The sequence below is a fragment of the Antechinus flavipes genome, chromosome 3 (genome assembly GCF_016432865.1).
Source record: "Antechinus flavipes isolate AdamAnt ecotype Samford, QLD, Australia chromosome 3, AdamAnt_v2, whole genome shotgun sequence".
Classification (NCBI taxonomy): domain Eukaryota; kingdom Metazoa; phylum Chordata; class Mammalia; order Dasyuromorphia; family Dasyuridae; genus Antechinus; species Antechinus flavipes.
The window spans coordinates 358,906,502-358,932,844 of NC_067400.1; the positions used below are offsets into that span (position 1 = coordinate 358,906,502).

At 33.5% G+C, this 26,343-nt stretch overlaps 1 protein-coding gene across 1 annotated transcript in view; it reads right to left on the bottom strand.

Annotated features, from left to right (window-relative positions):
* The window catches only part of NCKAP5 (NCK associated protein 5), a 1,106,193-nt gene that overhangs the window by 919,292 nt on the left and 160,558 nt on the right, over positions 1-26,343 (bottom strand). The window contains exon 2 of the mRNA XM_051985772.1: positions 6,776-6,905. Within this exon, the coding sequence (XP_051841732.1) occupies positions 6,776-6,844 (69 nt within the window). The 5' untranslated portion in view covers positions 6,845-6,905. The remainder of the gene's footprint in view (positions 1-6,775; positions 6,906-26,343) is intronic.

Here is a 26,343-nt window from a genome sequence, read left to right on the forward strand (position 1 = left end):
AATGTTCCTCAAAGCTCTGTTCTGGGTCCTTTTCTGTTTTTTCCATTCTTTCCATATGCACTCTCTTAATGATTTCATCAGCTTCCAGGAGTTTGATTATCATGTCGATGCAGAAGATGATTCCCAAATGTATGCACTCAGCCTCTGTTTCTCACCTGAGCACCTTTCCTGTATCAGAAATACTTTTAAACTAGATGTCCCATGTATTTCTTAAATGTGATACATCCAAAACACAACTCATTTTTTCTCTCAAATTCACTCAAACCCAGAATTTCCTATTTCAAAAAAAAAAAAAGAGCCAAAAATCTCGATATCCCTCCAGCATCCCAAGATCCCAAATTCACAATGCCACTATTATTGTTACTTCCTTCACCTCACAAATCCAACCATGTGCCAACTTTGGTCATATCTATTTTTGTATCTCTTGAATCCATTGTCTTCTCAATACTCATATAGTCACCAACTTAAATTGTGCCTTCTTCACTGCTTTCCCAGATCATTTCAATGATCTCTTTGGCCTCCCTGTTCTAAATCTTACCCCACACCATCCATCCTTCTCACAACTCTCTCAACCCAAGATGAACTCAATAGAAAATTTTACGTATAAGAGCCAGCATCAAAGATTAACTCCAAGATTCACAATAATGACCAAATTGTTTAGGTTTTATATGTGGAAATGTAAACCATGTGTCTAAGATGGATATTAGTAATTGAGTAGAGAAAAAAAAAAGACTAGGTCAGAGCTGAATACGATTTAACTCTAAAAAGCAAAACTATTTAGGATAAGGTAAAAAAATACTTATTATATTATAAAGAATAAGGTGCAGAGGAAGAACCAACACAGAGACAGTAGATAGGGGAGGAGAGTTGGTGGTTCTGAAAACCTATTCACAACAGGAATGGGCTAAATAGGGAACAATAGATACATATACCATGAAAACCTAGCACCCTCCAAAGTCTATAAAGAATTAAAGGAAAGAGGGAATAGGACAAGGTGGAGAATAGAAGAGTGTGTAGATTAATGGGAGTAGGAATAAATATATAAATTAATGGAAAAGGGATAAAGAGGGAGGGAAAGAATGGTAGGAGATGATAATGAAGGCATCCATAGGGAGAAAGGGACATTAAGTAATGGTAAGGCAAATTAGGGAGTAGAACTAAAGAGAAAAGAGTTAGCAGGACATAAGAAATATATAGAAATACAATTTAAAAAGGGTCAGGAGTAGAAATTATTAGGGAAAAAAAAGTAGGGCTAGTAGTTACTGATCTCAGACAAAGTCAAACTTAAAAGATTCAATCAAGAGAGAAATCTACATTATATGTCAGCCATATTAAGATTGTTTTAGATGCATGTATAGGTATATGTAAATATGTATGTATATGCATGTAGGTATGCATGTAAATGTATGTATGTGTGTGTGTATGTGTATAATGTAGTTGTTTGTGTGGTTGTATATACACACACACAAATAAATATAGTTGTGCTTAAATGTAATCTGCTTTGGGGAAGGTAGGGTGATGAAAAGGAAAAAAATAATAAAGTAAAAAATGCACAGCAGAAAAAAGAATAACTATAAGGAAGCAAAGAAAAAATGGGCAGTATGATGTCTTCTAGTATTATATATGTTTTCTTGAAGTAGAAATGTTCTGCCAGGCACATGACAATGTTTTTGTTTTTCCTTTTTTCTATCTTTTTTTCTTATTTTGTATTTAGTTTTAAATTAATTATTTTTGAAAAATGAAAACAAATAAGAATTGCTCAAGGAAAACTTGATTGATTCACCCAGGATAACATACAAGTATGTGGCAGAAGCAGGTCTTAATGTGGACTTCAAATCCTAATCTCTATCCACTATGCAACACTGCATATCTAAAGAGTAGTAACTATCAAAGAATAATAAGTATAACAATATCTTCTGAGACCACTCCTATTTGAATTCCATTGATAACAAAAACAACAGTACCAATGATGATAACTAAGAAGGAAGGATAGTGTAGTAGAGAAAAAAGCAGTCTTAGAGTCAGGAAGATTAAATGGCATATACACCCTGTGTGATATAGGCAAGTCTAGCTACCCTCAGCAATTAAGACTACACGCTATATAACAGTTGCAAGTCTGCAGATCTACAAATCTATAACAAAAAGAGTTTTCCATCCCATAGTTCTCTATACTTATGAAATCATTGTTGTTTTTCAATTGTGTACAACTTTATGATACAATTTAGGGTTTTCTTGGCAATGATTCTGGAATGGTCTGCCTTTTTCTTCTCTCACTTACTTTACAGATGAGGAAACTGAGGCAAAGAAGGTTAAGTAACTTGTCCAGGGTCACATAGCTAATAAGTATCTGAGATCACTTTTGAACTCAGGTCTTCCTAATTTCCTAACTCTAGGCTTGATAATTCTATCTACTGTACCACCTAGCTTCTTTAATGAAATGAAATTTTAGGTCTGGACAATAACTAGTAAAAATAGATTCCAAGAATTCACTAGTTTTAGTTCTAACTTAGAATTCCTAGAACAATATATATGCATGTGTATATGTTATATACATATTTGTAAAATATCTTTTGAGTTTCAAAATAACCCAGTAATTAGAAAGGGGAAGTATTTCAGGTATTTTTATTATTATCATTTTATTGAGAAGGAAACTGAGTAACAGAATTTAACTAAGTTGTCCAAGGAGACAAAATGTGTTAGAAGAAAGATTCAAACTCAGCTTTCTTCTCTGCTCCGAAGCCTGGCAATCATTCTGCTATGCCACATGAGTTTTTCCTACATGAATGGCAGCATATAACATGTAGATAAATTCACTTGGCATAAACCATGTCATGGCAAGTGATTTTTCCCATTGTTATCAGCTATTAAGCACCCACCATATACTAATGAAGCCATGCAGCTATGTGTGAATATGTTTTATCTCAAGGTTTCCCCCTGTAGGGGAGTAAAGATGGCACTAACAAAATCTGATTTTAGATAACCAAAAGAAAATAGAATGGTGTTTAAAAAATACGATATCATGAGTTTTTTTTAAAGAATCCATTGTATTTTATTTTGTTTCAAGTCAGAACTAAGCAATATAATCTCATGGTCAGGGAAGTTTTAAATGATGATAAGTCATGAAAATCAACTAAATGATATTCATTTTCCAAAAGAAAGAGATAACTAAGAACCCTAATTCTTTATGCCCGTTCAGTGGGCTTATGTGAACAAAAACCTAGACCTGAAGTAATAGGGGGCAGTAGTAACATAATTGAATTTTGTGCACATATTTATAAAAAGACATAGAATTTCAAAGGTGACAAGTACCTCAGAAGTCAGGTAGTTCCACTCATTCTCGGAGTCAAGACAAGAAGTACTTACTAAATGCATAATATGTGCCATGCACTGAGCCAAGGTAAAAATAGTCTCTTCCTTTAAGGAGCATATAGTTTTTCTAATGGATAAATTAGATGTATTAGCACAACCATACAATCCCTACTACTTGGGAGATTGAACTTATGGATTTCTTTAGTTTGGAGGCTCTAGTCTGCAGTGGACTAAATGGATTGATACCATCCAGCACCAATTTGTAAAACTCTTAGAGTAGAGGACCATCAGGATTCCTAAGAAAGGAAAACTTTTTAACCCAAAACTTCCATGCCAATGAGCAGAGAGACTGTTGTCATAGGAAGATGCTGCTCTTCTAGTATAGCTGAGATAGAGAAATCCTAGTTTCAAAAGGAAAATATATATATATATATATATATATATATGTATATATATATATATATAAAATCTATTGTGGGAGAAAATGTGCAATAAAATATGTACAGAATAACTTGGAGGTAATCTTAAGGGAAGGTGCTAGAGGTAAGTGGGACTAGGAGAAAAAAAAGATTATTATAGAAGGCAGGAGTTTACTTGAGAGTTGGCTTAGATTTTCACTTTGGAGGTTTGAAGAAAGCCAAAAAGATAGAAGGTAGGAACAAGGAGAGAAAGCATTCCATGCATAGAGGTAGGCATATGGGGCATCAAGGTAAAAAATCTAGAGTCGAGAAATGGAGGAATGAACAAGGATATATTCAACAACATATTCAATAAGAAACCATCTAGCTTTTCCTGAAACAACTTCAGTAAGAGGGAAACAATGCCTTTTGGGATAGACCTAATTAATTGTAAGAGGGTTTTTCCATTTTATTTTGAGCTGAAATCTCTCTTTTCCTCACTCCTTCCCTTCCTCCCTCCATTTTTGCTTCCCTCTCTCCCTTCCCTCTTCTCTTTCTGTCATCTCTGTCTCTCTGTCTTTTTCTCTCTCTGCAACTTGGATATACTGTTCCTAATTTTGATGTGTGAGTTCATGCAGAACAATTGTAATCTCTCTTCAAACACCTAAAGATAACTATATCAAGTCCCTGCCCTTAAAACTTTGCTTTTCTCCAAGCTCCCCAAGTATGCTTTCATCCTCCTCCTCCCCTCCACCTTTCCAGTGTCTTCTTCCTTATCTGTGGTCCAACTCTCCTGAACTTTAGGCACTTACGCTTTTATACTATGATACTATGAGCTAACAGTGCCCTTTCTAGACCACCCATCCTAGCAATGCCACATAATTAGGATTTGTCTGTCCAAGGCATGTCCTCAGCTGTCACTTGGAAAGGCTCAAGGCAGGGGTTCTTAAACTGTGTGTGGAGACAGAGACAGAGAGAGAGAGAGAGAGAGAGAGAGAGAGAGAGAGAGAGAGAGAGAGAAGAGAAGAGAAGAGAAGAGAAGAGAAGAGAAGAGAAGAGAAGAGAAGAGAAGAGGAGAGGAGAGGAGAGGAGAGGAGAGGAGAGGAGAGGAGAGGAAGGGAAGAAAGGAGGAAGGAAGGAGAAGGAAAGAGAAGAGAAAAAAGAAGAAGAAGGAAAGAAGGAGATGGAGATAGAGACAGAGAGAGAGAGATATTAGAGTGGAGAGGAAGGCAAAATGGAGAAGAGGAGGGGACAGGAGGGGAGAGATAGACCACTTTTTACAAGAGACAGACCATTTTTACAATATGGTAAAGCCTTTCTCACTCAAGGTCATAGAAATCCTAAAATCTATTCATGGGAATCCATTGATCCCTAATCATGAAGCCCTGTTATATATATATATATATATTTAATTGAGAGAAATTATATTTCTCATCCATGATTGATAATAGTGATGACATCTCAATGCTCTATGTTTTACATAGTACTCATATTTTATCCCATTTGATCCCCAAAACACAACCCTATGAGGTAGAGCAGATGTCATTATTCCCATTTGACAAATAAGAAAAGCCTGATTTACCAAGTTTAAGAGACTTGTTCAATATCATCTGACCCCACATGTGCTAATTCCAATTACAGTAAGCTTTCTTGCCTTTCTTTTTACAGAAATTTATTAATAAGAGACAATGTCATAACCTTAAGGTCAACCAAGGTCATCAGTAACAATTCATCTAGGGAACTATATGGAAGTAGGAAGACCTTCCTGGTATCCATTCAAATCATATGATATAGGCAATTATCAATTCTTCTTATGCCTAATAGAGTTTCTATGATTATATCTGCATACAAAGACAACTTAACATTCCTGCTTTAGATGGATGGTGGCAAAGAGACAAGGGAGAGCATATTTGAAACTCAACACTTTGCTCCAACTCAATCCTCTCAAATGCTCCAACACAAAAACACAATTTTCAACTTTTTTTTCTATCTGGAGACAGAGAAAATTAGGAAACAACTTGAGTTAGGGCATCTTATTGGGAAAAGAGATTAGAATAAAATAGTGAATTTGTGCACTGGCGAGGTGTTGCTTAATGTATAATTCACAAGTACCCACACATCTGTGCGGAGATTTAGAATATGAGTTTAATCATCAGAAAAAGATCTTTTTAAATACCTTTTATAATTCTCAGAAGTTCCTTTCTTTGAATAGTTGGAGAGATGAAGAGTATACCTGGAAAGAATACTACTGTTCTGGAGACTTAGAATACAACAATTCTATCCGCAGTGTTTAAAAACTGTGACTTACAAAAATCTAATCCTGGAAGAAGAAAAAAAAAAGTAGGACTAAATCTCCATTTCACTCTCTGGTTCCACAGAAAAAGAAACAATCCACTTCATTCCATTAACTATTTCTCCCATAAGTAGTAAGATGGGAAAGAATAGCTGATATAATGGGGTCCAAAGCAGGAGAAAGAGTTGAACTTCTGAATAACAAATAGCTTAGTCTCTTTCACAGACAAGGCACAATCCCCCATGACTGCAAATATCCAACCAGATGGTGAATTTTCAAAACAACTCACATCTGTACAGAAACTTGGAAAGAAAAGTGTAATATTCCATTAAACTAGCCCACATACCCACCTCCAAATTTCAGGAGCCAAATCAGCTCTTTCAGAATTGAAACTACATGCATTCTTAATAGTCTGGTCTATAACATAAGGATAAATTTGTGAAGGAAGAATTCTATATAGAGGCCTTATATTTAGCAGTAACCATACAGTAGTGTTTTTGTGTAGGGTGATGTCTCCTTTAGATGGAATTACAATAATTATATATAATGTTGACAGATTATGACATTCACCTATTAAGATACTAGACAAACATTCCTATAATTTGCTGCCTTTTGAGTTTGTAAAAAATAAATGAAAGGAAATCCCCAGGGATGCTGCTAATGGGGTATCTGGAATGGTAGTTTCAAAGGTACAGGGTTCAGGAAATAACAGTCAAAGAATAATGCTTTTTAAGCCAAAACATATAGAGCAGTAAATGAATATTTTAGTACTTACCACAAGACTGCTGTCTAGAGACAATCTTTTTCCAAAGTCCCTTTTCTCGAGCTGTCTTTTCCCCTCCATGGATGAAGGTATTTATTTTCCTTTGTGATTTATAAGAAATCTCAGGCTGTTTCCAGGGTCACTGCAAAAAGGGAACATGTGTTCTACTATCCATGTTAACATTTCTTGGACTTTCGTTATTAACTCTCTAACCAGACACAAATGGTAGGTAGAGAACTGGGGCTATTGCAACCCCCACACCCTTAAGGGTGGCTAACATTGGTGGCTGACTTTATTGAGGCCCCAGTGTTTTTATAGGTTTTGTTAACAGAGCTGGGGAATGGGTTTGCAGGGCTAATCAGCAGACTGTGGAAAAAAACAAACAGTTCATTTCATGCCACACTTGTTCCACACCAGTCTCTTTCTATTGGCATGACTCACTCTGTTACTATGTACATGGATGCTTTCTGCAAATTCCATGAAGCCAAATTGACAAAACTATCCCTTACAATTGATATTTACTGATTTCAGACTACCTGACTGAAGACTACCTCACTGAAGGGGGAAGCAAAATGCTCCCACCCATCCAAAAATATTTAAATTATCATTAAAATTCAAGTTTTCACTAATAAAATAAAATAAAATATTTGAGAGGCATCATTGGATAGATTCCCTTTGCAACTGCTAGACTGAGAAGAAAAAGATCATTATCATTATCAACAATGAATGTTTACCAAGAGACTTCTAAGTGAACTTGGCATTAGGAGAGCCTTGGATTCAATTCTTGACCCTGACACTTACTGGATATATTACCAAGGATAAGTCACTTAATCTCTCTGAACCTCAATTTCTTCATTTGTAAAATAGGAATAATCACACATGCAACAACCTACCTCATGGGGTTATTGTGAGGAAAAATTTTTGCAAACTTTGAATTGCTAGATAAGTTTAGTTTAATGTTATCAAGTTACCAATTTTCAAAGATTAGAATGATTTAAGATTCACTTAATGTTAAAACTCTATAGAATATAATTTCATCTTTCTTGATTATCCAAAAGGCACCTTAGGATCTTGTAGTAGTCATGAACTTGTATGATAACAGTATTATTGATAAAAGTGTATAGTCAGATAACAGGTATTTCACGTTAAACAAAGTACCAGATAAATTGATTTTTATTGGAAATTCAAGTGGAGCATTAAGATAATAATGATAATAATAATAATAATAATAATCTAAATGCATATGTCACTTATTGATTATCCCACCGAGGGTAAGATAGCTGTTAATGTTAAATAGTTATGCCCCCTTGGGACAAAGTCTGTTTTTCATATTTATATTGCCAATACCTAATTTGGCACATATTAAGTACTTAACTGAGAGTTTACTGAACTGAAATTTGCTGAAACTCCATTTTACAATTAATGAAAGTGAAGCCCAGAGAGATTAAGTGAGTTATCTAAAGTTAAATGGTAAATGGTAGTTTTGAATCTAGGACGTCTGACTCCATTCTTCCTAATTCTCAAATGCTTCCATTCTAAGATACAAACATTGATTATTTTTCTTTCCTTGTTTCCTATTATATTAGTGTGTTTAAAATACGACAGAAATTGAACCTGTGATATCACTGATACAAGGCGGAGACTGGAAAGCTGACCTGTGGACCAGATCTACCCAATGCTTGCTTAACCCCCAAGTTGAAAATGGGTTTATGTTATCATTATGTTACAAATTTTCAAAGATTAGAATAAATTAAAATTCAATTAACATTAAAATTCTACAGAACATAATTTTACCTTTCTTTATTATCCAAAAGACACTCAGGATCTTGTAGTAGTCACAAACTTTAATGATAATGGGATTATATAGCTAGTTAACAGATATTACAAAGTATTTCATTTAAAAATATGTTTAAAAAAACTCTCATATTCCATTATATATAGCTTGGGTAATACAAAATAGGCATGCAAGTGATCAACTTGTCTGCCCCTTAGTATTACAGAGTTGCCTCAAAGTCTTAAAAGATTAAAAGACTTGGTTAATGAGCATTGGAGGTCTTTCTGGAGGGAACATAGGTCTTCCTAATTCCAAGGTCAGCTCTCTCCACTATATGATGATGCCTCACTATTAAAAATAAATACAAAATAAATATAAGGCATGAACATCTAGAAGGATCAAGAAAGGTCTCAGGAAATCTGGGGTAGGAAGATAAGTTCTGGGTTTTTATAAATTAAGAAATTTTTTTCTAACATTTTCTAGGCAAGCACACTAATTATTAAAAAGGAAAGGTTTTTTTATTATTATTATTAAATTTCACAGTTGATAGTGAGTCTGGTGAAACAATTCAAAACTTTTTTTCCTCCTGGATGAATTTGAGGATCTGATTGACCCTGAAATCCTAGCCAAGTAGTCCACCTGATTTTCTCCCCTTCTCCTTTCTCCACTGGCCCTTCTACTTTTTGACAGTTAACCACCTTAAGAAAGCAGTCTACAACTGTCCTTCCATTTACTCTTCTCTCATTTCTTCTGAACCTGCATTCCAGTGTCTCTCCAAAAGCTAGCAATGAATTCTTCATTGCCAATTCTAATCACCTTTTCTCAGACTTTAGTGGCTCAGACCCACTTTCATGCATCTTACCGCCCACCATAGGCACTGTGATCCAGCTACATTGGAACATTTTTGCTTCCCCTAAAACAGTACTTTATCCCCTGTCTCCATTATTTTGTCTTGACTCTCCCCCATGTTTAAAGTGCTAAAATACCTAAAACCTAGCACTTCTGCCTCAGCTTCCATAGCTTCTTTCAAACACAAATCTCATCTTGTGCAGGTCTTTCCATCTGTGAATACCTTCTTTCAGATTTGATTCATCTGCTCAGCTTGTGTCTTACTTTATATATCTTATTACATAATGCTCAATTGATGTATCATATTTATATTTGTTTCCCCTACTAGAATCCATCCTCCTAAAGATCAAGGAGTATTTTATTTTATTTACTTATTTGCCTTCCTTTGTTTTCCTACAGAGTAAATATTTAGCAAATATTTATTGATGAAGTGATTCCCCATATTACTAGGTTAAAGAGAACATAAATGTATTACTAAAGCAAATATGCTTGGAAAGTTCACCTCGACCCTTTTTAGTGGTGAGAATGGAAGTGCTCAGCAACCTGATAAAAGACAGGAAATTAAGTTTTCTTTTAAGCAACAATGACTGTAGATTATTTTCTTTGCAATTCTATTGCCAGCTAATGAAACTTTCACTTCCAGATATTTAAAACTCTGAGTCAGTCTAAATAAACTCCGTTGTAATTTTCCTTGCATTTAAATGGTCCAAAGTATTAAATAGACCTTTTTAATATTTCTAATGATGCCAATAATTCCTATTTGCACTTAAACTTTATTAACAGGCAGCATAGTCTTGGAGGAACAATAATTGAATAATACTATTAAAGGAAACCTTCAAGGCATATTTTCCAACCTATATTTTACATGTGCACATTTTGAGTATAAAATAAAAACAAATTTCTATCCAAATTGATTTCAATCTTCCTGAATTATTTTTCCTCTTCTGCTTTGAAATATCAATTATACAGCCAGAAGATTCTTTAGGAAAATCTACTTTGACCGTCTCAGGACAGACCAACTTAAATCAAAGGAACAGCTAGCATCTGGACAGTGACTCATACTGGACATGGTAAGAACTACTCTGCTTCAGTTAGTTTAGGTTATAGAGTTAGTTTAGGTTATAATGTAGGTGAGGCTGTATAACTGGTCCTTATACTCCTACAAAAACTACTTCAATACCCAAACTCAAAACCTGAAAGAGAAAGATATCCTTATGTAAATATCACCTCTTAATCACTTACACATCCTCTATCTTTACTGTTATTTTCTCAAAAATAGATGATTAACTTTAAAAAAAAAATCTTTATGTATCACTAAATAGTTTTTCTATTAATTTTGGTTTCACTCAGGATAAATTATTGTTCTATAATAAATAGAGGCTCAAAATTCAAAGATTATTATGGATAAGGACTATCAAAGATCAAAGTTCATCATTCCTAAAATTTATTCTCCATTCCCCCATCTCTCCATATGCAACACCCCTTCCTCAGATTGAAAAGTAAAATAAAAAGAAAGAAGGAATTCTAAATTTGAAGAGAATGTATGTATGAGTATGCACATGCACATGTATTAATAGTTTAGATGTGTTTTAATTTTATTCCCTATTATTTACAATTACTAACTTTACTATCTGGGACCTAAATTCATTTTTGACAAACCATTCCATTCCAATCCACTGAACATATATAAGCACAATTTTCATGTATTCATGTTGGTTTTTATTAGAGGACACATTGGGTGGTTTAGGGTTCTGACATTGATGTCATAAGTGGAGTGCGTGTTTTTAAGTAGATTGATGCAAAGATATCAGAAATAAATGGAAAAGAGAATTGTCCAGATTTAGGAGCTAGACATAAGTGAACAGATTCAAATTCATGTGTCTTTCAATGTTTACATGCCTTTTGTAATCAGCAAAAGCATCCTGAAGCAGATTGACCACTAGGAAACTGAATGGTAATAATTCTGGAAGACAGATTTCCCAAATGTGATGTTCTTCATCCCTGTCAGAGAGTTTAGCAGTTGGAAACAGTCTCAGAGGGATGTCACAATAGCCCATCATGGTGAAGTGGGAGAAAATTTTGCATGATGATAAAAATTGGTTTGTGAAAATGGTTTCATGAGTACATCCACATTAAACTCCAAGCTCAGGATACCAACAGCCCCAGGTTGATGATTTAAATGCTAAACAGTTCCAAAGTAACATTGCCTTATGGGCTCACTATTTCCATAGACATCTGACCTTACATTTAGAGACTTAAAAACTCAAGCAAGATCTAATTCCAGAGCACTTAACTCCTATTCTGCCTGCAGAATCTTTGGCAGGAAAATAAAATGTACTGTCTCCTAAATGTACTATCTGGCCAGTACAGCCAGATAGGAAAAGAACTGTGATTGACCTGAACAGAAGTTTCTGAGAGGTTGAGAAAAAGGAAACCTGCTATCGTTAAGAAGTTCCTCCAAATTTAGCAAAGATTGAACACCACGTATGTAATGAACATTATTCTTCATACTAGGAGAGACATAAGGATTAAGTCAAAAGTTGTTGCCTACATAAAGTTCACAATCTAGGAGAGATTTAGGACTTGTACAAAAATTATCATAATGCAAAAAAAGCATTTGTGAGAGCTGCAAAGTGCAATGAGAAGCTGGTAGTGGGATGGGGGGAAATCATTGCAGACAAGAGAGATTAGTAAAGATCCCAAAAATAACTGTACTAGAACTCACCATGACAAAGTGGGAAAGAGCTGCTCTCTTTTCCCTCTTTTCCGAATGCTCATGAGCTTGACCTGTCACCAGAGATATATGATCAAACTCTACATGAATCTTCATTACACTGCCTGGCATTAAATCAACTTCCTCATAGAAATTCATCTTCTTCATTCATCATTTAGCAAATAGTGATGAGTACTTGTTATGAATACCAATAGCATGTATTAAGTATGCACCTATTATTAGTATATACTAAATATGTATTAAGTCCCCTGTTAAGTACACAGATATGGAACACTACTTTCTCTTAGAATGTAAGCTCTTTGAGGGTAAAGATCTCTTCCTTTGGACACTATATGTAAGGTGAATAGCCCAGTATCGTGCCTACACTATAAAAACTTAATGAATGTTCATTGAACTGATAATAAAATTGCTGAACTTACAATTCTGTAGGAAGAAAAGCTATGTACAAAAAAACATAATCCAGTGTGTTGTGAATGCCATATTTATGCATAGACAACAGGTATAGGAGAAAGCAATCTTGATAAATGAATTGAATTAATTGATGAATGAATTTTATTGAGTCAATGAATGAAAAATAAGTGAATGAGTTTGGAGAAGGAAAAGATTGCTCCAGCTGAAGTTGTTAGAGAAGGTCTGCTCATATTGCCCTTAAGTCAGGGTGTCAAATTCTTGTCAGACAAATTCCACTGACATATAATTATCGATATGCAGTAATTATAGTGCATGAACTAAAAACACAAGGGATTGTAAGTAAGAGATGTCTACTAGAATATAGATAGTGCCTTTTTTTGCACTTCACCTCTTCCTCAGTTTCTTTCCTGTTTTTCTTTTTCTCTGTGTTTTCATCTCTTTCTGTTTAGTTTCTTCAGTCCTTTTCTTTTTTCCTATTTGATTGGTTTATGGAATGTTTCTGATTCATTATAAGGGTCTATACACAGCCTTTAAGCCCTTCAGGGGGAAAGTCACTGTAGAAATCTAATAAATAAATAAGATGCCGCCTATAACCCCAGTGGATTAGAGGAATATTTAGATAAGCAATTGAGGAAGGAGAATCTTAACACTGTGTCATCTGCTAACGTTAATGAGTTAATTAAATTAGAAAAATTCCACTGCCAAAAGCTAAAACACTCAGTTAAGTAGGATGCTAGGGGAATTAAATGACAGTGTTATTCAATGCATTCTGCTCAGGCTTGTGATTTTTTTTTCCTTGTAGGCTGTAGAGAGCTACACTTAAAAAGCCATCTAATTTCAAGAGAGTATTTTCCATCTGGGGCCAGTTGGGTAGAATATGCTGCCTACTCTGCAAAGCCTGTTGGAGGAAAATACTTGTTAAAGAAACTGTTTACAAAAAAAATGTGGAAAAAAAAATCCAACATGGACTTTGTAGTGACATCTTCTGTAAACACAGTTATAGCTATTATTTTCTCCTAAAACATCTTTGCACATAAATGAGGAAATAAAATTATTTTAGAAATGGGTATAATAAAATAAATTGGTAGTTGTTGCATCTCTGCTACACATTTATTATAGTTCTGAAACATTCTTCTTTTCCAGGAAGCTAAAGGTTGGTGTTTTTTTTTTCTCTCCTTTTTTTGGGAAAGCTCCCCAATAACCTAACTGATGTGAATAATTCAAAGAGCCATGCAAACAAAGATTAAGGGTATAAGAATCAGAAAGCCATTACACAATATAAAGAATTTCAATAAACCATAAAATAGTAAGATAAGATATTAGAGATGTTCTAAATAATAACAGCTGTCAAAAATAAAATGCATAAGAAAAGTTTCTAACGTTTATCTTACCCTCTCCTTGTCTAATTAAAGGAAGAGGACTATTCATTCATGCAAAAGAGGGATAGGTTAGAAACTCAGAAAAGTATATAATATTGAACAACTGCCTACCTAAATGGGTATCCTATCCCCAGAGAAGTGTAGACCATTTCCCTTTTTAAAATTAGCTATAGAAATTTTTTTATTAGGCTGCTTAATCCTCTGACTAATATCCTTGCCTATTACGAATTAGGAGTATTTAATGGCCAAAGTCTTTAATAACTTTGATTATTTTTTTAATTTTGATTAGACATTCACTTTTGTCCTGGATAAAGGCCTAGTTTGATGGAGTTAGGAGTCAAAGAAATAGACCAAGAATGGCCATAGTATCTAGCTTTCTTGTTTTGTTTTATGGGATTTATCTAGCTCTAGTGTGATAGGTAATAGCAAACTGGATTTCTTCATTGGATGATACTAACAAGAGGACTATTATAAAGCTCTTGGTAGTATAAGGATATGAGATATATAAAGGTAATAGGAGCTTTATGGGTTGTGACTTGGACTTTGTACAACTCTTCTTGGTCTAACTTTACCTTGAGGCATTTAAAATGATGGAATCAAAAATAACAGGAACCTTAGCAGTCAACTAATGGATAGGTCAAACTCCATCCAATACAATATTTTCTCTATCACATGGCTTACATAGAATTATCATAGTTTTGCACCTTCTTTTGATTGGAAATTACCTAGTAAGAGATTTTTGCTAATTTATTAGTCAGGCCATTCTGCTACTGGGAAATTTGTTAGTAATATAACTTGTATGTATTTAGCATTTTAATGTTTGTATAATACTGTATTTATATTAATATACATGTTACTTCACTTAATCTTCACAAGAATTCTGTCAGGTAAGCTGTACTAATTCAATTATTTCTGTAAAATAATTGAGTAAATATTAAAGTAAAATAAAGTATCATAACAATTAAAGAATTTTATTTAGGTCTTGGCTAGTAAATAGCAGAGATAAAACCTGAATTAAGATCTTTTGAGTCTATATCTAGCATTATTTCTTTTGAGGTACTCAAGATTAAGGGACTTGTCCAGGGTCACACAGCTAGTGTATGAAACCAGATTTGAACTCAGATGCTCTTTACTTCAGACTGTCACACTATTTTCTATACCATCTATCTGCCCCTATATCAAGTATTCTTTAATATTTACTGCCATCCATTCTCTGAAGAAATTTACAAATGTCATCAGCAAAAGAAATTGGGCTTATACTGGGCTGAAATCAGCTTCTCTATAATTTTGACACATTACTTCTAGTTTTGCCTTTTGTTGTCCTGTAAGATCTCTTTCTTCTTCTACATGATAATACACAAAAAATCTGAAGACAGTAATTATTTTCATCTGTATCTCTTCAGGGATAAAGATCATGACTTCTTGTAGAGGGCCAAAACTCTTGAGTGGTTGCACTGAGGTCTGTTCAAGCACTTAGGGCTAATTACTGATTGGACAATACTCTACTGGCATGTGCTTGGGAAATGGCCCTTTCCACTATCCTGTGCTGGCTCGATAATTGGTTTATACAGAGAAGTGTAGGAGGGACTAGAGAGTGGAGTAAGACTAGCCAGGGTCACTCTCTGGGCAGGAGATGAAGAAGGAAGGTTGTGGGAGATTCTTCTTCCATCCAATTCAATCCTACCTCTAAAGACCAAGAATAAAGACTGAGGACGTTTGCTTATCCTGACTCAGCTGATTCTAAGGTATCCAGGGTGCTAGCCCTGTCATCTCCTAAGGATCCTTTAATATGATTTTCAGCCCTTTATCCATCCTGACATCCTTCATTCTAATCAGTCTCATTTGATATTCTCTTTTGATATATAGTTCCCAGACTTAAACTATACATAGTCTGTGTGTGGTCTTACAAAAATAAAGTGAGATGATTGTTAATTCTGATAAAGATTCTATATTTATTTTGATACTTAGCAAAGAAAATACAATGTACCATGTGATATATCATCTAAATAGTCTAGATACATACATTAGTATCTAGCACATGGTAGGTATTTTAAATTTTTCATCTTCATTATTAATAATGTCACATTTAGTTCATACAAAGCTTTTACAAACCAATTTTTTGCATGAACTTCTTTTAAATCAAAATAGCCCCCAATCAGCTATTTTTTTCAAAATACATGCAAAGATAGTTTTCAACATTCATCTTTGCAAAACCTTGTATTACACATTTTTTCTCCTTTCCTTCCTCGCATCTTTTCCCCTAGACAGCAAGTAATCCAATAAATGTTAAACATGTGCAATTCTTCTATTCACATTTCCACAATTATCACACTGCACAAGAAAGATCATATCAAAAAGGAAAATGATGAGAAAGAAAACAAAAAAACAAGCAAACAACAACAAAAATGGTGAAAATACTATGCTGTGATCTACATTCAGTCCCCACAGTCCTCCTTCTGTATGCAAATGCTTCTTTCCATCAAAAGCCTCCTACTGGAACTGCCCTTAATCACTCATTGTTGAAAATAGCCACGCCCATCAGAATTGATTATCTCCTTGTTGCAGTGTACAATGTTTTCTTGGTACTACTCATTTCACTTAGCATCAGTTCGTTCAAGTCTCTCCAAGATTCTCTGAAATCATCCTCTCCTCATTTCTTATAGAGCAACAATATTCCATAACATTCATATGACATCACTTATTTAGCCATTCTCCAAATGATGGCCATTCACTCAGTTTCCAATTCCTTGCCACTATAGAATGGTCAGCAATTGTTTAATGTATTTTTAAGTACAGAAGCATTCCTTTTTAATTTTTATTCCAATTTTATAATTATCATACCTAAGATTTGCTGGACAGAAAGAATTGAAGATCTTGGCAACATGTGTTGTTGTTCAGTCCTTTTAGTCATGTCTGATTCTCTGTGACCCCATTTGGAGTTTTTTTTTGATAAAGATAGTGGAGTGATTTGCCATTTCCTTCTTTGGCTCATTTTGCAGATAAAGAAACTGAGGCAAACAAGGATAAGTGGCTTTTGTAGGGTAGCATAGCTAGTAAGTGTCTGAGGCCACATTTTAATTCAGGAAAATGGGTCTTCCTGACTCCAGACCATGACTGGTCATCCACTGAGCCACCTAGCTGTCCTACATACCAAATTGAATGATAAAAATCTTTGTAGTCAAGAATCACCAAACTAAAAACTAAACTTCGAAACTAAAAAAGCCAAATGTTTGAGTTGCATTGTGGTGAAAACTACATTTTTCTGATAATCTTTCCATAGATTTAATTAGCTACTAGTGATCTGACTGATGAAAATCATCTGCAGGCTTTCTGGCAGGAAAAATTATATCTGGGCACCTCCTTACACATATTAGACAGTATCCTTTGCAAATAGATTAGAGACATTGTGTCCTGTGTTTTCATTTGATAAAAGATACATTTTTCTGGCTTCAGCCATTTCTTATATGCATGACCAATTTAAACATTCTAAGCAATCAACATGCCTTAGTGAAATCTTCAAATCCAATTCATTAAAAAGGCATTGAACACCAATTTGTTGAAGCACTTGATGAAAAAAAAAAAAAAAAAAACCACAGAACTTTGGATTAGAGCAGGTCTTCTTAAACTTTTTCCTACTCATGACCCCTATTTGCCCAAGAAATTTTTATGGACTCCAGATATATAGTTACATAAAATAGGTAAACAAATCAAATATTTACTGAAAATAAATCACAATTTTACAACCCCCACATAATTATGCTACCCGATATGGGGTTGAAACCCACAATGTAAAAAGCTTTGGACTAATTCCTCAATCAATAAATGATCAAAGGATATGAATAAAAAATGACTAATATAGAAATATGTTTAAAATGATTTTACATGTAAAACCTATAACAGTTTGCTTCTTGGGGAGGGGTAGGTAAGGGTGAAAACAATTTGAAAGTCAAAACCTTACAAAAATGAATGTTGAAAACAATATTTACATGTAATTAGAAAAAAATAAAATACTATTCAATTCAGAAAAAAGAAACTTTGGATTAGATTGCCTTCCAGCTCTATAATTTTGTGCTTCTGTGCTTTTCAATATAAAATATATTAAAACATCCAAAGGGAAATACTCATAAATCTGTCCAAAATATATATACTTTGAATAAAGACTTGTCATTTCACCTTAACTTTTTATGCCAATAAGAAAAATTAGATCATTTTATTGAAAATGAACTTCATCACTTTCAGCATGAAGGAATACAATGTTAGCAATTGGTGTAGAATTAGAAAAAATTAAAATAGAACACTTCATTCCTCAGTCCCAAATGATTACATTTCCTGAGATACTAAATAAATTGGGAAAGAATGTTAGTAGAGGGGCAGCTAGGTAGTGCAGAGGATAGAGCATCAGCCCTAAAGTCAGGAGGACCTGAGTTCAAATCTGCCCTCAAACACTTAATACTTCCTAATTGTGTGACCCTGGGCAAGTCACTTAATCCCAATTACCTCAGCAAAAAAAAAAAAAAAAAAGAAAGAAAAAGAAAAAGAAAAAGAAAAAGAAAAAGAAAAGAAAGAAAGGAAGGAAGGAAGGAAAGGAATATTAGTAGATATCAGATTCTATCAGTACCAAAATTATTTAATAAGTAATCTAGCCTTTGATTGGAGACTTCCAAATACCTTTATTTATTAGAAGTACTAGAACTGTTAGGAAGTGTTCTTCTTATATCAAATATAAATGTGCCATTTTCAGCTGTTTCTCTAGTTCTCTCTAGAGGGACCAAGCAAAAAAGGCTGATACTACATTCAACTAGAAACATATCAAATATTTGAAGAGAGCATCATGTCTTCCCCTGTGCCTTCTGTTCTCCAGGCTAAATACTCAAGGACCTGGTTGTTCTTCTCTATATGCTTCTCTATATTTACATGAAAATCAAAATTAAACACAACACTGTTTATGTGTGTGTGTTATATAAGATGTGAGCTGATAAGACAGATTGTGCTGGGATTACAACCTCTTTTCCTAGAAGTTCTATTTTTCTTAATGCAGGCTAGGAGTGCATTATATTTTTTGGATGTTATAGCATCCTCATATCAAATGCTCTATTTCCCCATAACAAATCACAAGAGTATTCTAATTCCCAGGACCAATTATAATTAGTAGCATTGCCATTTTTAAAAATATCACAATCAATAGTTTACAAAAATTAGAAAAAAATGTTTATGCAAACACCATCCAAAAAATTTGCTTAATAGAAAAATTTTACTATATGAACATGGAGAACTATAAGCAATTTTCCTAATTATTGATGTTAATTAAACTTTTGATTTTACTCTACAATTTACCTTGTAGTGATATAAACTATTTTCTGAGGTATGAAAGATAACAAACAAAATAAGAAAATTCTTAGATAATAAAATATTTATAAGTACATTTTTAGGGAAATGTATCAGCATCTTATAAATTGAAATTATGAAATATTTAAAAAATAAAAGTCTTTAAAATAAATTCAATTAAATTTAATAAGCATTTATTAGTTCCAGACCATGTGCCAGAAATTCTGCTATGTACTAGGGACAGAAATAGGGGGCGGGGGAAAGACAATCCCTGTGCTTAAGAATCTTATAATCTAACAGAAGACATAAGGAAGCTGAAAAGTGATGGAAGTGTGGTGTTCTTATGGAGTCAAAAAAAAGTAGAACTGTTTTTAAAAATGGAGTTTCCCAGGAAGGATGTAAGCCTTCTGTAAAGGAAGGCTTTGGCAGATGTTAAATGATCTGCCTTTGAGACCACCTTCAACCAGAGGGTAGAGACAAATACTATATATTGTACTTCCTCCATGATCTTTCGCAAGGATATCAAAACATCAAGTCATCAAAATAGAGAACCATACATCTTGTCTTCTATATTTTGCATTTATGCTAAGAAGATATTATTTGTAAGTTCAGATTCTCTTTTGATCCATTCTTTTTCTTCATAATCTTTTTTCATTCTGAATAATGAATTATGATTTGCAGGGACTCATTCCATCATTTCTTGGTTCTTTTTACTACATACTTTCATAGTAGTTTTAGAGTCTTATATAACCAAGGATAATTTAGCTTGACTCTTAGATATCAAATTAACTTGATAATCATCCATTTTATTCTTTATTTTTGTTTGTTTAGACATAATCCCTATAGGTCTTAATGAATCTTAATAAAATCTAATTCATAAAATAGTTAAATAAGAATTAGAGCAGAAATCAAGGGATTCTTTTAATAGTCTCATCATTTCTGCCTCTTTTTTGTTAGGCAAGTAATATTCCCTGTCAACTTTTTTTTTTTTTTTAAGTTTTAGGGTATAAGTAGGAAGAGTAATAGATTTTAAAATTAGAGGATCTGAGTTTACATTCTGTTTTGCCATTGACTATACGACTAATCTCAGGCAAATCATATGACCTCTCTGTCTTTTATTTTTCCAATGGTAAAATGAGAAGACTGAACTTGATGATCTGAAAAAAATCTACTAATTATATTTCTAATGTCCTATTGTTTTTTCATATATGTAAAATGTGCGACTTCCACTAGATGGTTCCTTGTGTTTCTTTTAAGATTAAAATTTGATGACTATGAAATGTTAAAAGGATATTTAGACTTATTTGTTTTTAATTTCATATCTCTATTAATTTGTTTTAACTAAAAAATGTTAAATCACTAGATTGTTAGATTTTTTCAATTTAAAGCATATAATCAGCTTAACACATTCTCAATTTCATTTTTATAGCTGAATCTGGAATGTATAGATAGTACAGTGAATAGAAAATGGAACATGGAAGAAGACCTGAGCTAAACTCTCACCTCAAATACTTTCTACTATAATCTTGTTCAAGTCATTAAACCTTTGCCTCAATTTCTTCATCTGTAAAATGAATATAATTTCCAATATTGTTGTGAGGTCAAAATGAGATAATAGTTTTTAAATGTATTGATTTATTTAAAACATATATAAAATAAGCAAAAATGAATAGAAAAATAGAGAATTTTTTTTTAACTGTCATGTGCAATGACAAATGTTGGAGAGGATATAGGAAGACTGGGACTCTAATACATTGTTGGTGGAGTTGTGAACTGATCCAACCATTCTGAAGACCAATTTGGAACTATGCCCAAAGGACTACCAAACAGTGCATACCCTTTGATCTAGCAGTGTTTTTATGGGGCTTGTATCCCACAGATCTTAAAGGAGGGAAAGGGCCCCACATATGCAAAAATGTTTGTGGCAGTCCTTTTTGTAGTGCCTAGAAACTGGAAACTCCAAATGGATGCCCATCAGTTGGAGAATGGCTGAGTAAGTTATAGTATATTATTGTTAATGGAATATTATTGTTTTGTAAGAAACAATCAACAGGATGATTTCAGAAAGGCCTGGGGAAACTTACATGAAATGATTCTGAGTGAAATGAGCAGAACCAGGAGATCATGGTACACAGCAGCAGCAAGATTATATATGACGATCAATCCTAATGAACGTGGCACTTCTCAACAATGAGACAATTTAGACCAGTTCCAATGACTTTGTGATGAAGAGAGCCATCTATACTCAGAGAGAAAACTGTAGGAATTGAGTGTGGATCACAACATAGCATTCTCATGCTTTTTGTTGTTTGCATTTTATTTTATTTCTCATTTCTTTCCTGTTTGATTTGATTTTTCTTGTGCAACAAGATAAATGTATAAATATGTGTGCATATATTGGACTTAACATATATCTTACCATATTTAATATATGTTGGATTACTTGCTATCTAGGGAGGAGGTGAGTAGAAAGAAAACTGAATACAATGTTTTGCAAGAGTTAATGTTGAAAAATTATCCATGAATATCTTTTGAAAACTAAAAAGATTTAATTATAAAAAACATCCATTACCCATAAAAAATAAAAATAAAAAATTATCATGTGCCCAGGATATCAAATTTTGTAACAATTCAATTCAAAATTTGTAACAATTTCCATTTCAAGAAAGCACATATAATAATAAAAGAATGAGATAATATTTTAAAACACTTTGAAACCTTAGAGAACTAATTAAGTGCTTGATATCTTATTAAGTTTTTATTAAGTTAAACTTTACATTTTCTAACTTTTTAAATTAAATCAGGAAAATTCTGCTAAAGTGTGTTTCACATATATTTGCATAACTAAGCTCACTTAGCTATTTCTTTAAAGGGAAACACAACATTTTACAGCTTGAACAATATGTATTTTAACCATTTTCCATTTTCATTAATTTTTATTCATTGAGAATCTAATACATGCATAATCCTGCCTTTAACTTTGCAGGCCTGGATCATCAGTACATTTATTCAGAAGAAATTAATGCCCAGCAATTTCAACTACAACAACATCAAAAATTCATATTACTTTAACTCTGGCATCACCACCAATGTTCAGGTGCTTTAAGACTATAACATTAAGTAAATTTTTCTATTTCTCAAAGCTTCTTCACTTGATTAAATATTTGCAATCCACTTCCTCTTTGTTCCCTGACAATAGACAAAAAGTAACTGAGCCTTTCATTTATATCCAAAAAGCTCTTCCCGTGAAGAAATAACACTGTGAAGAAGGGGTTCAGTGCTACTTCAGCATGGTAGAATTCCTTCAAATTTTTATGGCAATTTTATTTTTTTAATTAAACTTATTCTAATAAGTCTGAAGATAAGTGAAAGGTAAAAATGCAATGAAATAGCTAATAGAGGGAAAGAGAAATGAATGAAATAATAATGTCTATAGTTCTTTTCTTTAGCAACATAATATATGTTCAAACTGAAAGAGAGTCACTTTGGGTTCAATTTGAGAAGAATGTTCTTCAATCACAGACCATCTCCCTCTAGACATATGGCTCTGTCCACATGCAAAATTCAAGTGCAAGAAAATTGGACATGGTTTGCAAAGGACATTCACCCAGAAAAATGAGATAGGGAAGGGAACAATCTGACAGATGTTTTAGAAAATGATTCTGAATTAGTGGAACCAAAAAAGATGAGACTGACATAAGCAGTGAAAATTAGTTTTATGCAGTAAGAAATTATGAACTTCGGAGATAAATATAATGTTCAGCTACCTTAACATAAATTTTAAGTCCATCTAGAGCCATGCAAAAAACATGCAAATCAAGTCACACTTCTTCTAACTATTCAAACATCTAAAGAGAGCCTTGAGAAAATCTTAGTAGAGACAAAATTTTTAAATCTCTCTTTTATGAGACAGTTTGAGGGGAAGGCAAGAAAGAAAATAGTAAATGTATACATTGTACCTGAACTTTTTGTAAGTAGCAGTGCTCACACATCTAATAATTTGATGTCACTTTGTTTTATCTTTATTTTTAATTAATAATACTTTATTTTTCCAAATACATACAAAAATAGTTTTCAACATCCATCTTTGCAAAACCTTGTTTTTCTTTTTTTTTCTATCTTTCTCCCTTGGTTCCCCTCTCTCCTCTCTCTTAGATATTCTTCTAAACATATTTCCATATTCATCATGCTGCACAAGAAAAATCTGATGTCAATTTATAATGATAAACTTTTGTCCTAAGTATACTGCTGTCATTTAAAACATTTCTGAAACTCCACTTTGAATATTACCCTTAGAACCTGTGTTACATTCTTTTCAGCAACCCAACTGGTAGTAACTATTCTCTGAGGTTAGATGTGAGTTTTGAAAACAGCCAAAAGTTTCTCAAAATCACTATCAAATAAGGTGGGTGATCAAGCTGGAAAGTACTAGTTTCAATGAAATCAGCTAAACTAGATAGTGAGGCTTAAGGCAGTTTTATAGCAAGAGAAGTTGATAGAGGCTTAAGATAATGATTACAGTTTTCTTTTGTGGTTCAGGATGTCTAGGAAGCTAATTTTAAAGGCGAAAAGGAGCTAAATTTAAAGGAGAAAATTTTAAAGAAAACTTCAAAAACCTTTGAGAACATTGGTAAAATGCAATACAGAGAATCTTGAGAACATTACTTCAGAGAATGACACTTAACAAGATACATATATTCTGTATAGGGGCAGTCCTATTTTATATTCATTCTTAGTACTTTTTCATTAATATACTGTATCATTAATATAAGGAAATCCTGAAAAGAAATTCTCTCTACCAAAGCAGATCAGCATTTGATTTGAAATTTATAATTTTATAGAATCGACTGGAACACTGAGAAGTAAAGAAACTTGCCCATAATTACAGAGCTAGTGTGTGTCTGAGGCAGGACTTGAACCCAAGTTTTTCTGATTTGAAGGTTAGCTTTCTATTCATTACATCCAGGCTAATTCTTTGTATTTTCATTTTTTTCCTGAGTACAAGATTCTTCCAATTTAGCATTTATTAAGTATCTATGATGTGCCAGGCACTGTGATATGTGTTTCTCACATTTGGTATTCAGAGAGGGACCTTGTACATGTAATACAAATCATTTATATATAAATATATTTTTTATTTTGTAAGCTATTCATTTCTTGATTTCACTGTATCCTGAAGTCCCACTTTCTCTCTGAAGCCTCATACAACTAATGGCAAACAGTGTTATTCCTTTCTCAACCAACCATATTATGCTACACATAATAAGATATATACAATGTCTATTATGCCAGTCCCCAGTTTATGATGGAGTGTTTGCCTCCAAATATGTAATTCTCATTCTTTTATAAAATCATGAATTTAGAATTACATTTTTAAGTTTGTGACTATGAATATCTAGAGAATGAACATCCTAAAACTCCCAACAGTTCCTGAATATTAGAGAATACCTGAAGCATGGAAGAATCTATCTACACATATACATCGAACAGCAACAATATAAAAGATTTGTCTCAATCCTTTTAAGCTTTCTTTTGCTTATTATTATTATTATTATTATTTGCTGAGGCAAATCACTTTACCCCAATTGCTTGGATTACCTCCAAAAAACAAACAAATAAATAAAATGAAACAAACTAATTTTAGAGAAGTCATGAAAACACATTATGCTAACTGAAATTAAAATAGGCACTGTTTCCTCCCAGCTTCAGGTAGGTCTTTCTGCTTTTTGGAGCAATTCAACAGTTTATTTCTTTCCACACAATTATGACTCTTCATGCCTTTTTGGAAGCTTCTAGTTATACCCTTACTTTGTATAATCACCAGAAGATTATTGTGACTGGCAACTTAAACCACATGTAAAGCTGCTGATTTCATCCATCTCACAGTTTACCTCTGATTTATTATCTCTTTGGGGAAGGGTTCATTCCTCCCAGTCCCACAGAGTCTGCCCACAGAAGTTTCCCTGCTGCTTTGCAATGCACCGTATCACTGAGCAGCTGCTCTCTGTCCCTCTGGCTGCCATCTCTTCCCCTGTTCTGTTCTATGGATGGTTTGTGCTCTGACTCAGAAATGCAGACAGCGGCATCCAGATTCCCTGAAATGCATCCCAGACTGTCTTCCATCCTTGGAATTCAGAAACAAATTAGAGCCACATTGAAAAATGAACATGTCAGGTGTCCAGGTCTTTCTGTCATGTGGAATTGTATGGTCCTCATCCAAGACTGCTGTACTGCTGGCTTCTCTCTCTAGCACAGATGCCCAATCAAGCAATCAGTGAACACTTGATTAAGTGGCTCTGTGCTGAGTACTGTTCTAGGTGCTCAAGACATAAATACAAAACATAAAGTAGTCCTTGCCTTCAAGATGGCCACATTCTACTGGGTGGTACAACACGTTCACAGATAAATATCAGGAGGTATACAAAAATAATAGCAAAGTAGCTTGGGGAAGTTGGGAATAAAAGCATGGGATCAAGAAAAGCCTTTTGAAAGACATTGTCTGAGTAATTAAGCCTTGAATGTAATTAGTCCCAAGAAGTAGAGGGAAAGAAGGAAAACATAAACCCCTTCTACAATATCTCCAAGAAGTCACCTTTAGATCTTGGAATGAAAAATTCCAGTGATGGTAGACCCGTTATTTGCTTTTTTATCTTTAATTATAATTTTACTTATTTTTTTCAATTATCAAACATTACTACTTTTTAAGTTCCCATTTTATATTGTATTATTCAGTTCTTTATCTACAACCCACATTTTTTAAAAAGTATGTCTGTGAATTATGTGAGTTATAAATCATATGAGATCTTATAAGGATTTTTTTTGAATCTGACAATGTTTCTCCTTCTAGAATTAGGGGAAAGCAAGGACAAACTGGGACAATATGTGGCTAGAGTACCAGATAGCTTAGAAGCAGGAAGACCTGAGTTCAAATCCAACCTCAAATACTAGTGTGTGACCCTGGGTAAAGTAATTTAACTTTGTTTGCCTCAATTTCCTCATCTGTAAATTGAGTTTAAGACAGAAATGGCAAATCCTTCCAGTATCTTTGCCAAGAAAGCTCCAAATAGGGATCATGAAGAGTAATTTTTTTAAAAAAAAATAGCTTTTT